Source organism: Ahaetulla prasina, chromosome 9 (assembly GCF_028640845.1).
Source record: "Ahaetulla prasina isolate Xishuangbanna chromosome 9, ASM2864084v1, whole genome shotgun sequence".
In the NCBI taxonomy this organism is placed as follows: domain Eukaryota; kingdom Metazoa; phylum Chordata; class Lepidosauria; order Squamata; family Colubridae; genus Ahaetulla; species Ahaetulla prasina.
Genome location: NC_080547.1, coordinates 27706362 through 27720693, shown reverse-complemented (window position 1 = coordinate 27720693; position 14332 = coordinate 27706362). Strand labels below are relative to the sequence as shown.

Genomic DNA, 14332 nt, shown 5'->3' with positions numbered 1-14332 from the left:
CAAAAGAGGTTGCGGACGATTAGAAAAGAGGAGAAATTGGAGAAAGGAGGATGCTGAAACTCTTTTAACTTTCTTGGCTTCTGCAGCAAAAATTATGGTGAAAAACTGTCCCTCTCAAAGACCTATAAGAAATTACATTTTTTTTCCAGTACCAGAAAGGCTAGGTTTTCAATCCCAGAAAAATGCTGGAGTGTTAGGAGGCAAAAGCCTTCTGGGGGTGGTAATTGATTAAGGTGTTTCAGGCAGCTGCAAAAACTGATGGGTAGAGTACTACTCAACAAATTAAGGTCAACCATAAAGAATAATATTTGTGACACAGGTTTGAAATAGAGTCTTTGCACTGATGATGTGACTTAGTTTGAATAATGAACGTTTGCAAGAAAACAACCAAGCTCTGGATAGCACAAAGGACCCCTCGAATTAAGGTCACTTATAGTATTAAAGTGTCTTATCACTAATTAAGAAAGATTTGTCCCCTCAGAGAAAAGGCAGCTTGATATTCAAAAAGTTGGACAATGGGACTTCCGGGTGGCTCCGCTTCGTTGATGGCAGGCTATCTCAGACTGCCAGTTCCGTGTGATTCTGTAGAGCCGCTTAGACAGCGTTAATCTGCTGTCAAGCGACTTGGAAATCTCTTCCCTCAGGCAAAGAGGGGGAGGTGAGCATTTGGGCTGAAGTAGAGCCCCCAGGAAAGCACCAGGAAGATTCCTGGTGGCTTGATGGAAATGCTCCTTCTATAGCCCGAAAAAAAGCTCCAGAATCCGGAACGCTTCTGCCAAATGGCAGAACAAAACACAGCGTCCATCTCCGTGACCGAAATGGATTACTGAAGGACTCTAACGCAGACAGAGCTGAAAACTGGAGCGTTAGCATTTGATTGTAACAAGATTTTAACTCCCTGATAGAGAATGTATTCGTAGTCAAGATTGGAGATGATGAAAGAAAATGGCATTTTGTGTATTGCAAGTAAATGGCATTTTGTATATTGGAAGTGAAAGTTAAGGAAATGCTTATTACAATTGCTGGCGTGGAACCTTTAAGAAGAATATAACAAGATATTTTTTTAAATGGAATTTTTATTTTTTATTTTTTATCCTTTTTTATCTTTTTATTACAGTGTTTAAGAAGAAAAGTTTATTGAATTTTTCTTTTTTCTTTTTCTTTTTCTTTTTTTTCTTTCCTTCTTCTTGGTATTACTTAGTTTAAAAATAGCTTTCAAGCAAAGAGATTTAACTACTTCTAAAATACTGGAAATTTCCTCACTTCAGATACAGAAATTGAAAGAAGATATTAAAGATGGCTTAAGGAATTTTTTACAGGAGCTTATGGAGGTTCATCTTTCAGAAATAGATCAAAAATTTGATGAAATGGAGAAAGAAATATTGGATTTTAAAGATATGGTGGAAGAACAAAGGAGGGAGATGAAAAAATTAAAGGAATCAGTTAACCCATTATTGCTATCTAGTATTCAAACAGAGGAAAGACTGGAAGAAATTAACCAAATTAATTTAGATTTGCAAAGGAAAATAGATGAAGTTCAAATTAATTTGAATTTAGAAAATAAAATAGACAATATTCAGGTTAAGGTAGATAGGGCAGATGAAGAAAGGGTTATATTACAATATAAATTAATGGAATATGCTATAAGGGTGAGAGGATTAAAAGAATGTAAGGAAGAAAATTTGAAAGAGATTTTTACTCAGGCCTTTGCTCAGATAGATGGAGTGGAACCAGAAGATTTTGAAGTTAATATTGAAAAAAATTATCGTGTTAATTCTTGGTTGGCAAGGCAGAAGTGTTTACCGAGAGATGTGGTTATTTATTTTACAAATAAGATTAGGTATGGAATTTTGCAAGCATTTTATAAAAATAAATTTCAAATACTAGGACAAGATATAATAATGATGAAGGAAATTCCTCCTAAAATGTTAAGAAAGAGAAAAGAATTTGCCTTTTTAGTGGATGATCTTAAGAAACATCAGATATATTTTAGATGGGAGATTCCAGCTGGCTTAACAGTGAATTATAAAGGAAGAAAGTATTTTCTTAATACAGTTTTTAAAGCACGAGATTTCTACACTAATGTATTAAAGATTGGGAACCCTTTATCGATAGATGTTAAGTTGAATGGTGAATAGATGGTGGAAAATGTGTAAGATAGAAGATAAGGGAAGTGAGAATGTTTAATTTTATTATATATGATTATGGTTAATTTTTGTAAATGATTTATTTTGGATATAAATGTGTAATTTTAGGGGTACTATTTGATATATTTGAGGTATAAAGGAATAGGAAGATGGAATATTGTTTAATTTTGGAGGATAGATAGTAAAATTTAATCTGGATTAAATATTATATTTGAGAGATGGATGTAATGTTGTTATATGGTTAACTAGAATTTAATTGTTATAACTGATATATTTTGGATAAGTTATAGGTGTAATTTTAATAATGTTATTTGATATAAGTAAGGTAAAGTGAAGATTTTAATTATTACAATTGACATATTGTGGAGATAATATAGGATTAACAATAATATTTGTAATCTGATTTGATGTATGTATGCTTGGATTATTGTAATGCTCTCTACATGGGGCTCCCCTTGAGGTGCACTCGGAGGCTTCAGTTAGTCCAGAATGCAGCTGCGCGGGTGATAGAGGGAGCTACTCGTAGCTCCCACGTAACACCGCTCCTGCGCAGACTGCACTGGCTGCCTGTGGCCTTTCGAGTGCACTTTAAGGTGTTGGTTACGACCTTTAAAGCGCTCCATGGCTTAGGGCCTGGGTACTTACGGGACCGCCTGCTGTTACCTCATGCCTCCCACCGACCCGTACGCTCTCACAGAGAGGGACTTCTCAGGGTGCCGTCCGCCAAGCAATGCCGGCTGGCGGCCCCCAGGGGAAGGTCCTTCTCTGTGGGGGCTCCCACACTCTGGAACGAGCTTCCCCCGGGTTTACGCCAAATACCTGACCTTCGGACCTTCCGCCGCGAACTGAAGACACATCTTTTCATTCGCGCGGGGCTGGCTTGAATTTTATTGAATTTTATTGGTTTTTTAAATTTTTAAAATTTTTAATATTAATCTTAAATGGGATTTTAGTTTTTTATATATTTTAAAGTTTCGGGCTAATTATAATAAGTTTTTTAATTCACATTTTAAATTGTACATTGTATTGTCTTTTTTACTTCTGCCTGTACACCGCCCTGAGTCCTTCGGGAGAAGGGCGGTATAAAAATAAAATAAAATAAAATAAAATAAATAAATAAATAAATGATACCAAAGATATGAAAAGATGGATTATTGTTTATCTTTGGAGGTTGGACAGTAAAATTTAAGAAATTAAGTTGGAAATATGAACTATTTTTGAGAGACGCTTAAGGAAGAAAGATATTTCAGAAGAATCCTTGGTGAATATTGGAAGATGGAACGTTGTTTTGGTACTGATTGATGAAGGTTGGATATTAAAAACTATGTACTTTAATGAAGAACAAATACGAACTCAATTGGAGTCGAGGTTTTAAGGAGTGACTATGGATTATGATTTGTGTTATATTTTAATTTTTGACTGTTAGTTTTATACCCTGTATTCGGTTCTGGGAAGTCCGGGGGTGGGGGAGGAGGGAAGGGAGGGGGAGGGGGGATGAGGTAGAAAATGGATTGATGGTTAATGTACAGAGATGATTGAAGATGTATAATCAATGTAAGATCGGAGCTGCCTGGCTACCATTTCAGAATGATGGGAAGGAAGGAAGTAGAAGAGAGAAGGAGGTAGGAAAGAGAAGAGGAGGAAGAGGAAAGGAAGAGGGACAGAAGAGGGAGAAGAAAAGAGTAGGGAGGAAGGAGGAGAGGATGTAGATAAGAGAAGGGGAGGATGGTCGTGGAAAGTAAAAGAAGGTAGAGAAGGGAAGAGAGTTAAAGGAAGGGGGTGGTGACCGGGCAGGTCCGATTAATTGTATATGATGGTACATTAAATATGTTATTGGATATAAATGTTAAAATAAAACTTTTTAAGCAAAAAAAAAAAAAGTTGGACAATGTTTGATTTTGAAGCTATACCTGCCAGATACATGGACTCTTTTTATCAGACATTTATAACTCTAAAAAGGAGAAGCCACTGCAAGGATTTCTGCCATCCCAGTGGCCAGACACAGAGAGAGCATTGGACCTCTCATGTTTCCTATGCAAATCATCCTTGTTTAGCAATTGCCTCATTTAGTGACTATTTACATTTATAATATTGATGAAAAGGTAACTTTATGACCAAACTTCCTTCTCACAACCTTCACAGGACTCTAAAGCAAAGGAAAGCTGAAGTCAGATCATAAGCACAGAAGCGTTTTCACTTCATGACTTCTTTGCTTAATGACTGAGGTTGGTCTCAACTGTCAACAAAACAAGATCTATCTGTAATGGAAAGATGAAAGGTGAGTCAAAGTTCAAAGCTCAGAGAAAGCATAAAGCCAGGGTGTGCTCAGCACCTCGTCCCTTTTTCTGTTCAGGAACTCAAGCCATGTGATCCTGTCCACCATTAAACCATCTTTCCAAGCAGTCTCCATGTTTCCAGTGTCTTTATCCCCACTTGGAACGGAACCCAGATGGACATTTCTTCCAACACAATAAAGTATATTTTAAAAAAAGAAAAATGGTGAGTCAGGCTCCAATGCTGACTGCATAAACATCTCTATATAGTGTTCTTGCAAACAATAAGGAAGTGGTGTGCTTTATTTTCCCCTGTTGGAAGAAATATCCATCTGGGTTCAGTTCCAAGTGGGGACAAAGACACTGGAAACATGGAGGCTGCTTGGAAAGATGGTTTAATGGTGGTCCGGATCACATGGCTTGAGTTCCTGAACAGAAAAGGGATGAGATCCTGTGTCCTTCCTGGTTTTATGCTTTTTCTGAGCTTTGAACTTTCTGGGGCACAGGAAGAGTATCCTGATTGGTTGTCAAACTCCCAGGTGGTCTAGGGGTCTTAGCTAATGTTGTAGGTTGTCTCTCAAGCTTGCTTGAGCCTTGCCATGTGGTAAGATTCTGTTGCTAGATGGGTAGGGGCTAATCCTATCTTTGTCATGTAGACAATGGACTGGCTCAGGCCTTAATGGCCCATTGACAAAGGTGGGGGGGAGTTGCTTTGTCTTTAAAACATGTTTCTCCATTTCTCATCCAGGGAAATATATTCTGCCTTTTAAATATTTTCTAAAATATTTCATTCTTCTAGGAGGGGGGTGGGTGCTAAATTCCTACACCCCCCAACAAGCATTTTGACTTCTCAACCATGGGATTTCTAAGACATGCTGTTTGTTCCTGAAATTAAAAAAAAACCCCAAGTATACAATCCTAGATAGCTTTCTTCTCTGCCCAGTTTTGGAAGGCTTTGGATATCTCTTTTGCATCTTTCCAAGAACAAGCTCTATCCAGACATCCTCACTCCTAACCAGGACGTGAATGTGCCTCCGTCTGCCTTTTCCATCCATCTCTCTGAAGCGACTTTCAAGTAGTGTTTCCCTCTTATCCTGGCACAAAATTGACCCCAAGTTAAGAGAAAGAAGTGTCTTTAATTTAATTTGAGATGCCTTAAATAGATTTTTTTTTTTGGTCATCGCAGATAAGGCCCCAAGGTGGGCGAAAATCAATAGAACTTATTTCTTACGCGGGAACAAGGGAACAGAGTAAAGTTCCATTGAATTCATCAGGGCACCAGGGGCGCACGTCTTCTAAAATCTACGGTAGAGCATGCGCAGTCGGCGCCCTGCCTCACGGAATTTGATCTTCTGAGTTCTCGCGAGATTTTCGCGTTCAGACTTCCATCCTCGTCTTCGTCCCGACTCTGTTGCTTCCTGGCGGTGAGATGCATTCAGACGACGTGAGTTGGGGGAGAGGTGACCGGAGATCCCGGGTGGGCTGGGAGGAGTTATTCTGGGAAACGGACGTGGTTCCGTTCGGAGGCTACGGGGACCGCCAGCTGCGCTGTCGCTCCCAGGTGGACTTCCTCCTTCCACGTGGGAGCGGAGCCTGTTGAGGCTGGACGTGCCTGGGCTGCCTTGAGCGTCGGGATCCACTCCTTGGGACGCGTGCTGAGCTTTTAGGGAGAGTACTTGCCAAGAGCCCTCTTCTTCCTAACTACAGCCTCAACAAGAGAAGAGAATGCGGTAGCATGTGCAGAATGGTGGAGTCGGTTTTATCCCCGACTCCACATTAGGATCTGGGTGTAGACACCAACTTTAAATATGTACCGAATGCTATTGCTGTATACCTGACTCTAGCATTAAGATCTGGGTGTGGAGTGGAGAGGAGAGAAGAGCAACCAGAATGTGTGTGTGGAAATTTGCAGACAAAAGACAAAAAAGGCAAAACATGTTTACATTTCAGTAGAAAGCTCAACTATATAAGGTACAGATATGCTTTACATATGCTTACTTTGATGGCCTTTTAGCCTATATCACTCCCTGTTTGTACATATTGCCAATTGCATACCACACATGTATTTTAATATACTAATAGATCCCTAGAACTGCATTGCTTTGTTGTTCTGCTTGAATAATGTTGTAGTCACCTGACATCTTCCTGCTATTTTATTAAGGCAATTGTATGTCCCTGTTAGTAGAGTGCCCAAGGTAGGTAATATAAGATGAAAATCGGTAAACTAAAACAATGGCATCAAGTGTGCATCATTAAAAGATAATTTGTTTGGTTCACCAAAAGAACCTCACCAAGATGTCTACATTTTCAGTTGAAAAGCATAGGAAGAATCAGTAACGCTGTCTTTTCCTCTTAGATTGTTTGGGATACTCTTGGCAATAAACAGTTCTGCTCATTTAAGATCAAGTGAGTATTTTTACTATGTATGCTGAATTCAAGGGTTAGAACTGAAGGGAAGATAACTCCTCTCTTCTAATGTTCTGGATTACATGATTGATCTATCTCAGGCGCCATACCAGTGATTAGGTTTTATGAGTTTTATGGTCAGAACATTTGAGACACTCCAGGTAGTTTTCTTTTGGGCTGGATTTTTCGTACAATGAATTTGAATAATAAATTCACATTGTCCTCAATCAGCATGCTTGTAAGGAGACTGTTATAAAAAATATCAGCAATAGCAATACCACAAGGGCCTCTTGTGGCTCAACAGACTAATGCAGTCTGTTATTAACACAGCTGCCTGCAATTACTGCAGGTTCTAGTCCTACCAGGCCCAAGGTTGACTCAGCCTTCCATCCTTTATAAGGTAGGTAAAATGAGGACCCAGATTGTTGGGGGCAATAAGTTGACTTTGTATATAAATATACAAATAGGATGAAGACTATTGCTAACATAGTGTAAGCCGCCCTGAGTCTTCAGAGAAGGGCGGGATATAAATGCGAATAAACAAAAACAAAAAAAATCTTAGACTTATATACTGCTTCATAGTGCTTTACAGCCTTCTCTAAGCAGTTTGCAGAGTCAGCATATTTCTCCCAACAATTTGGGTCCTCATTTTATCCACCGCAGAAGGATGGAAGACCGAGTCAACTTTGAACTGGTCAGGACAGGATCTAACCCCTGTCAATCTGCAGAATTAGCCTGCAATACTGCATTCTTTAACTGCTGAACCACCTCAGCTCATCTCGGCCCAGAAATATCTGTTTGCAGTTGTGTAGAATCCTTAATGCCATAGCTCAAAGCAACACCTAGCCCACTGACTGATTTTAGATGGTAGGCAAGTCCAGCCTTGGTCAGGACTTGTATGGGAGACTGCTTGTGAATTCCAGGGTTGCTTGCTGAAATGGGGAGTTTTAAAACATCCTGGAGGAATGTAATGCTAAACCACTTTTGTTATGTTGCTGAAGAAATTGTAGAAAGGCAGGAGTAGGACCTGAGGACACTTACCTTTTAGAATCTTTTTACTATCCAGAAATAGTGTTTTTGCATTACTCAAATTACAGTATATCTACATAGGGAGCAGTAGTGAATTTTTAAGGATTTATTTTTCTTGGCATTCTTCCTATGTACAAAGGTGCATTTGGATCATGGGGATTTTGGATATGGCAGTCCCAAAGCACCCAGATTGTAATTTGTTATTGGGCCTAGTGATTCTGTGGTAATATTCAATAATGAAGATGATAAATAATGCATGGTATTTAAAAGAGACTACCTTTACAACTTTTTCCTTTATAGAACAAAAACTCAGAGCTTTTGCCGAAATGAATATAATATAACCGGCCTGTGCAATCGCTCATCCTGTCCGTTAGCCAACAGTCAATATGCTACTGTTAAGGAAGAGAAAGGTAAGTGTTCTTACTGTGGGTTTTAAATATCACAGTATTTTTGCTTTAATAGAGCAGGACTTGTTAAGGTCCATCAACAGTAAGATTTGGAAGAAGATTAAAAGGCTGCTTAGATTGGTGCAAAAGCAATAATACTATACAAATTTACATGCTGACAGTGACACTGGGTGATTATTATTGCTAATAACAAAGAATAATACAAAAATACAGAAACAGCTCAAGAAAAGATAGAAAACAAACGTGAAAGGGAACAAGGAAAAGAAAAAAAGGGATGTCAGTTGTCCTCACCAAAAGCCTGGCTGAAGAGCCAGGTCTTTAAGGCCCTTTGAAATACCAGCAGGGTGGGACCTCTTCAAATCTCAAGGAGAAACTCATTCCAGAAGGCAGGTGCTGTGACAGAGAAGGTGCACTTCTGAGGTCCAAATTGATGGCATTCTTTAATTGATGGATCCCAGAATAAGGCACTCACTCTGAAGATAATTTCCTGGGAAAAGGCTGGGATCTTGTGAGCATCAATCACAGGAACTTGTAGAATGTATGGATTAATGCTTTTGGGGCAGATAGCTTGTTATTTGTAAGTAAGAATGTGGCAAATCTAATGACATTTCATATCACTGCTTATTTTTGCTCATGTTTTAGGACAATGTTACCTTTACATGAAGACCATTGAACGGTCTGCTTTTCCTAATCGGCTCTGGGAACGAGTAAGTTCTTTTGTATGTGCCAGGACTGAATTTGGGATCTTTTAAAAAATTCCGTTTAAGTTTGCAGTTGAAAATGACTACCCCTATAGACAATGATAGCTGTTTTTTAAAAAAAGGTATTCAGTAAGGAAAGTGTGAAGAAGTGTCCAGTTGTAGGGATCTGATTGCTGGCATTGTTGACTTGGAAAATACATTGACCATCGGTATTCCTGTGAAAGTTAACATTTTGATGCATACAAATCTATGGTGTGTATGTGACCCTTATTTAGTTCCTGTTGTCCCATCTCTAAAAAAGATAATATTCTTTTGCTTCCTGGTGATATTCTAGATTCTCTAGTTTCTCTATTCTAGATAGCATTAGCACTTATACATATCTATATACCACTTCATAGTGCTTTACAGCCTTCTCTAAGCGGTTTACAGAGTCAGCATATTGCCCCCATCAATCTGGGTCCCCAATTTACTGACCTTGGAAGGATGAAAGACAGAGTCAACTTTGAGCCAGTCAGAATTGAAGTCCTGGCAGTGGGCAGAGAGTCAGTCTGCAGTACTGCATTCCAACCACTGTGCCACCATTGCTCTTTGCTGCATGCCTCCTCTTTCATTTCTGGCAGGTTCGATTGAGCAAAAACTATGAGAAAGCATTAGAGGAGATTGACGAGAATCTCATCTACTGGCCCCGCTTCATCCGGCACAAATGCAAGCAGCGCTTTACCAAGATCACCCAGTACCTGATTCGAATCCGCAAGCTGACACTGAAGAGGCAGTAAGTGACATTGTGTAGGCCTGTCCCCTTCAGCAGAGGTTACCACTATAAGTGTGAGATAGGCCTGTTGCTGGCCTGAGAGAGCTGCAGTTTCTTGATACCTGGTTTGCTTGACATCTGTTCTATCGACATCTTCTGTCTCTTTCAGGAGGAAACTTGTTCCATTAAGCAAAAAGATTGAAAGGCGTGAAAAAAGACGAGAGGTAAAGCACCTTATCTGTCACAGAGATTCCTCATTTTTTGCTGTTTTCGCTCTCAAAGCAGCCCCTGTGGAAGTTCCCAGGCTTTGCTGCTGTTTTCTGTTGTTGTTGCAACATTTTGACCATAAGCTCTGGGTGCCGGCACTTAGTGGACACCTTCGCCCCATAAAGTCCAGGAGTTCGCCTACTAGATGAGCAAAGCCTCAGATGGTGATCCAGTTTAAAGTGCTAAGATTTCACCCTGTCTACCCCTTTGGAATGTATCTGTTTATACCGAGTTTGCATTGAGCATGATAACCAAGAGTACATATGCATGACGCTAAGGTGTTTGTTTTTTTTGGGGGGGAAAAATTGCCTTTGGGGAATCCTTTTTTTTTTTTTTTGAGGAGGATGGAAGGAACCAACCAACCCATTCTCACATAATACTATTGTTGTGTCTGCTGCACCCCCTGAGCCGGTCCTCCTGGCTGAGAGTGATTCAGAGAGTGAGGGGGAAGAGCCGACAGGGCTTCCCTCTGCAGAATCTTCCTCTCTGGCTCCGCTCCAGATTCCAGAAGCCAGGCCAGAAGCAGGCCAGGTGGAGGAGGAGGAGCTGACACGGCCTCTTTCCCCCGACTCCTCCTCCTCCTCCCTGGCAGAGCTCCAAGAGCCAGCTGAGGAGAATCAATTGTGGTTAGACGCAAGGCAGCGACACCGAGTGAAGTGTGCGCGGCAAAAGGAAAGGAGGGACCGGCCTAGGGAGTGCTGAGTCACGGAGCCACACCCTACAGGGTATAAATGTGGGCGGAGCTGCCTTTGGTCTCTGTGACGAACAAAAACAGACTTTTGGGAGCTTTGGCTGTGTATTTTGTGTTTCAATTTTGGCTTCTGTTTATTCCTGCACTGCAATTACGCTGGTCTGAGGAGAACTTGGCAGGCAATTGCAGGTTCGTTGCCAGAACTGTTATCTGTCGTTGGAGTAAATTGCTGGCAAAGACAGTCAGCTCGCATGTCGTTTTGGTTGTGGTTGGGAGGGGACAGAACAACTATCTTTCATCTTCCACTGTCCTGTTGACTTGTTCCTTGTTTTCATCTACTAGGAAAAAGCCTTAATTGCAGCTCAGCTGGACAACGCAATTGAAAAGGAATTACTGGAGAGACTCAAGCAAGATACGGTATGATCTCTTAGCAGGAAGATCAAAAAGGAGTTGGGTTGCCAGGCTATTTACATAGTGTGGACGAAGGGCACTCAGGTAGTTTACCTGCACTGGCCTTTATGTCTCAGAGGCAAGAGGTGAAACGTGATATTTAGCTTAAGCAACAGATTCTGTGAGGGAGCAGAAAATAATCCCTATAGTTCAGGAGCAGGAGTTTACTCAACAGCTGGCAAGTAGTATGGGCTGGGGATTCCCAGGCTTTCTTGTAAGTCAGGGGTGTCAAACTCAATTTCATTGAAGGCCGCATCAGGGTTGTGTTTGGCCTTGGGAAGCCAGGATGGCTGTGGCCAGTGCCACTCGTGTTGGGGGCACCTGTGGTGGCCTGAGCGTTCTGCCAGTGAAAACGGACTCCCAAGCTCTGTTTTGGCTGCAACAACCTGCAACTCTCTGCCAGCGAAAACAGAGCTTGGGAGTGCCACCCGTGACCCTTGCAATCTCCATTTTCAGCTTTGATGGCCTCCTGCAACCCTCTCCCAGCGAAAATGGAGCCTTCACGAGCTCCTTTTTTGCTGACAGGCAATGCGGGCTGGTCCTTCGCTGTTTTCAGGCGGCCTTGCAGGCCAGATCTAAACACCCCGTGGGCCGGATCTGGCTCCTGGGCTTTGAGTTCGACACCCCTGCTCTAAGTTGTTAGAGAAATAAGAGTTAGGATATAGTGGTGATGAATCTTCAGGATTCCAAAACCCTCCAATAAAGGATACATAAAAGGAAAAAAAAGTATGAAGCATATAGTTAACCATTAGAAATTACTATTGGAGAACCTTAATTTAATGAACCCTCATTTATTGGACAGGTGCAGCAGACCAAATTTTGAGCTGGATATCCCCTGAAACAATATTATTGTCAAAGTAGACCAAACCTGGTCCACAGGTGAAGCAGTTAATTTTAGGCTATTTGTAGTGATTTGTGAATATCATTGCGAAGGATGTAACATCTGAGAATAGTGGGCACTCCCTGACCCCTCAAATAATCCCTTAAATCAGGGCTGTCAAACTTGTGGGCCAGATGTGTCATGTGCTGGCCCCACCCCCATTCAGTTTAGCGAAGGGGGAAAAAGTCCCGATACGTCACGTGACATTGCGAGTTTGACACCCCTGCCTTAAATAAAAAATTAACTATAAGGCAAGATGCAGCAATGCCTTCTAAAGTGACTTCATTGGAAATTAGCAGTTACAGATCTTTGGAAGTTGTCTTAATGTGTTCCTGTTCTTGACATTTCTCTCATTAGTATGGCGATATCTACAACTTCCCCATCCATGCTTTTGACAAAGCTCTGAAGCAGCACGAAGCTGAAAGCGAAAGTGACTCAGAAGTGGAGAAAGAGACAGAGCAGGAGGAAAAAGTAATGCTTTTAAAATTCTTACTGATTTGCTTCAACCAGTGGATGGGGAAGAGTGCTGAACACGTATATGTGCCTGCAGCAGTGGGGAATTGCATGTATTGAAGAAAAAAAAAGTCTACAATGTACAGCTTTCTATTGCATCATCATCATAATCTGCTCAGATTGTGTTAAAAAAGCCAAGCTTCATAATGGCTGCATTACAGTAGGTTCATTAACTTGGTACATCCTGCTTCCCCAAATGAAGTGTCCATAAAGATGCTCCTATTTCCTTCCTTGAAGGCTGGGAATTGGGGGTTGAAATGTCATAAATAAAATTTATACACTGCCTGATTCTAAGCAACTCCAGGGAAAGGGCTTACAAATTGTTTTAAAGTAATTTTAATTAAACATTTTACATAAGTTTAAAAAACTACAAAAACATAAAAGGTAGGAAAATCCATAAAGATTCCCATATTAAATAAATCAATAAGCAACATTACATTTATATGATACATGATTCTGAGCAACTCTAGGTGGTTTACAAATTATTCTTAAAATTTTTTATAAGATTTTACATAAGTTTAAACAACTAGAAATATAAAAGGAAGAGAAAGTAAAATGTGAAAGAACAAAAGAGAAAGAAAAAAAGGTATCTAAATAAGTGTCTTCATAGTAATTGCCATCTCCATTATTCCAAATTGCATATTGTGTTTCTTTTTCCCATAAACAGACCTTTTAAACAAAAAATCATTTCAGTTTCATTTCATTTTTATTTATTTTCAGCAAAAAGTCCAAAAAGAGTTTCCAGCCTTTTACAAAAGTTACTGTAGTTCTCCTATCTAAACAAGTCAATTTAGCCATCTCTGCACACTCAGATATCTTCATAATCCTTCCCTCCATTATGGATGTGTCTGGAGTCTTTATCTTTATGCATATAACAGCTCTATACTATATATAAAACTGGTCCATGAGACTTTTCCAGTATAAGTCCTAGTAAAAAATATTCTGCTTTTTAGTGGTTTACAAATTGTTAAAAAAAATACAGAAAATTAGAACAAAGATGGCAGAGATAAATCAAGAAAGGAACAGAAAGGAACGGTTGTTATGCATGAACAACTGCTACTGCTCTGTGGATCAGTTACCTTTTTTTATGCTTTCCTTGTAGGATTTGAACAAGAGGGAATATGTAGAAGTTGATGAGAGTGATCTCAGCGATTTTGAGGTAAGTGCAGCCCATTGAAGATTGCAATTCAACAACTTATAAGATGCCAAGAACATCCAAGAACAGCAATGGAGTAATTTTAATGTTAATCTTATTGTCTCTTGGGATCAAAGAGACCTCAAAATGAAAGCAATGACTTTCAGAATTGGTACTTCCTGCAGTGCAGCCATTTGGTGGAGAATGTTGGCAGCAAGGAAATACAGAGAGAGGGTTGGGAGTAAGTAAAATGTGGGGGCAGGTTGCCTCCCTGTTGTTTTTAACCTTCTATTTTTTTTTCTATTGAAGGAAATGGATAAACTGGAGGCAAGTAGCGAGGAGGCGACATGCAGCGAGGAGGAAGAGAAAGAATCAGAACCCAAGTCTAAAGGGAAAACTCCACTGAAAGGGCCATTCAGGCGGAAACGAGCTTATGTTGAAATAGAGTACGAGCAGGAAGTGGAACCTCTGTCCAAGTCCAGGGAGACATTACTTGGGCGGTGAGGACAAAAAAAATACTTGGACTGTGAAGTAATTGTACATGTCTTCAGCATGGAACTGCCTGGAAGCTTTTTGTATAAAAGAAACGAAGGAATAAGCAAACTAGAACAAGCAAGTCAGTGGCTTTCTGTTTTTAGTATTTGCTTCTGCTGTCCTTCTCGACAAGCAAACATGCAAAAAA

At 40.3% G+C, this 14332-nt stretch overlaps 1 protein-coding gene across 1 annotated transcript; it reads left to right on the top strand.

The window, feature by feature from the left end:
- Nucleotides 1–5764: 5764 nt before the first annotated feature.
- Nucleotides 5765–14154, top strand: MAK16 (MAK16 homolog). Its single transcript, XM_058194429.1, has 10 exons — nt 5765–5864; nt 6777–6826; nt 8156–8265; nt 8905–8969; nt 9584–9735; nt 9884–9938; nt 11015–11089; nt 12360–12473; nt 13618–13674; nt 13960–14154. The coding sequence occupies exons 1-10, from the start codon at nt 5850–5852 to the stop codon at nt 14152–14154; spliced, it is 888 nt and encodes a 295-aa protein (XP_058050412.1). The 5' UTR covers nt 5765–5849.
- Nucleotides 14155–14332: the final 178 nt, after the last annotated feature.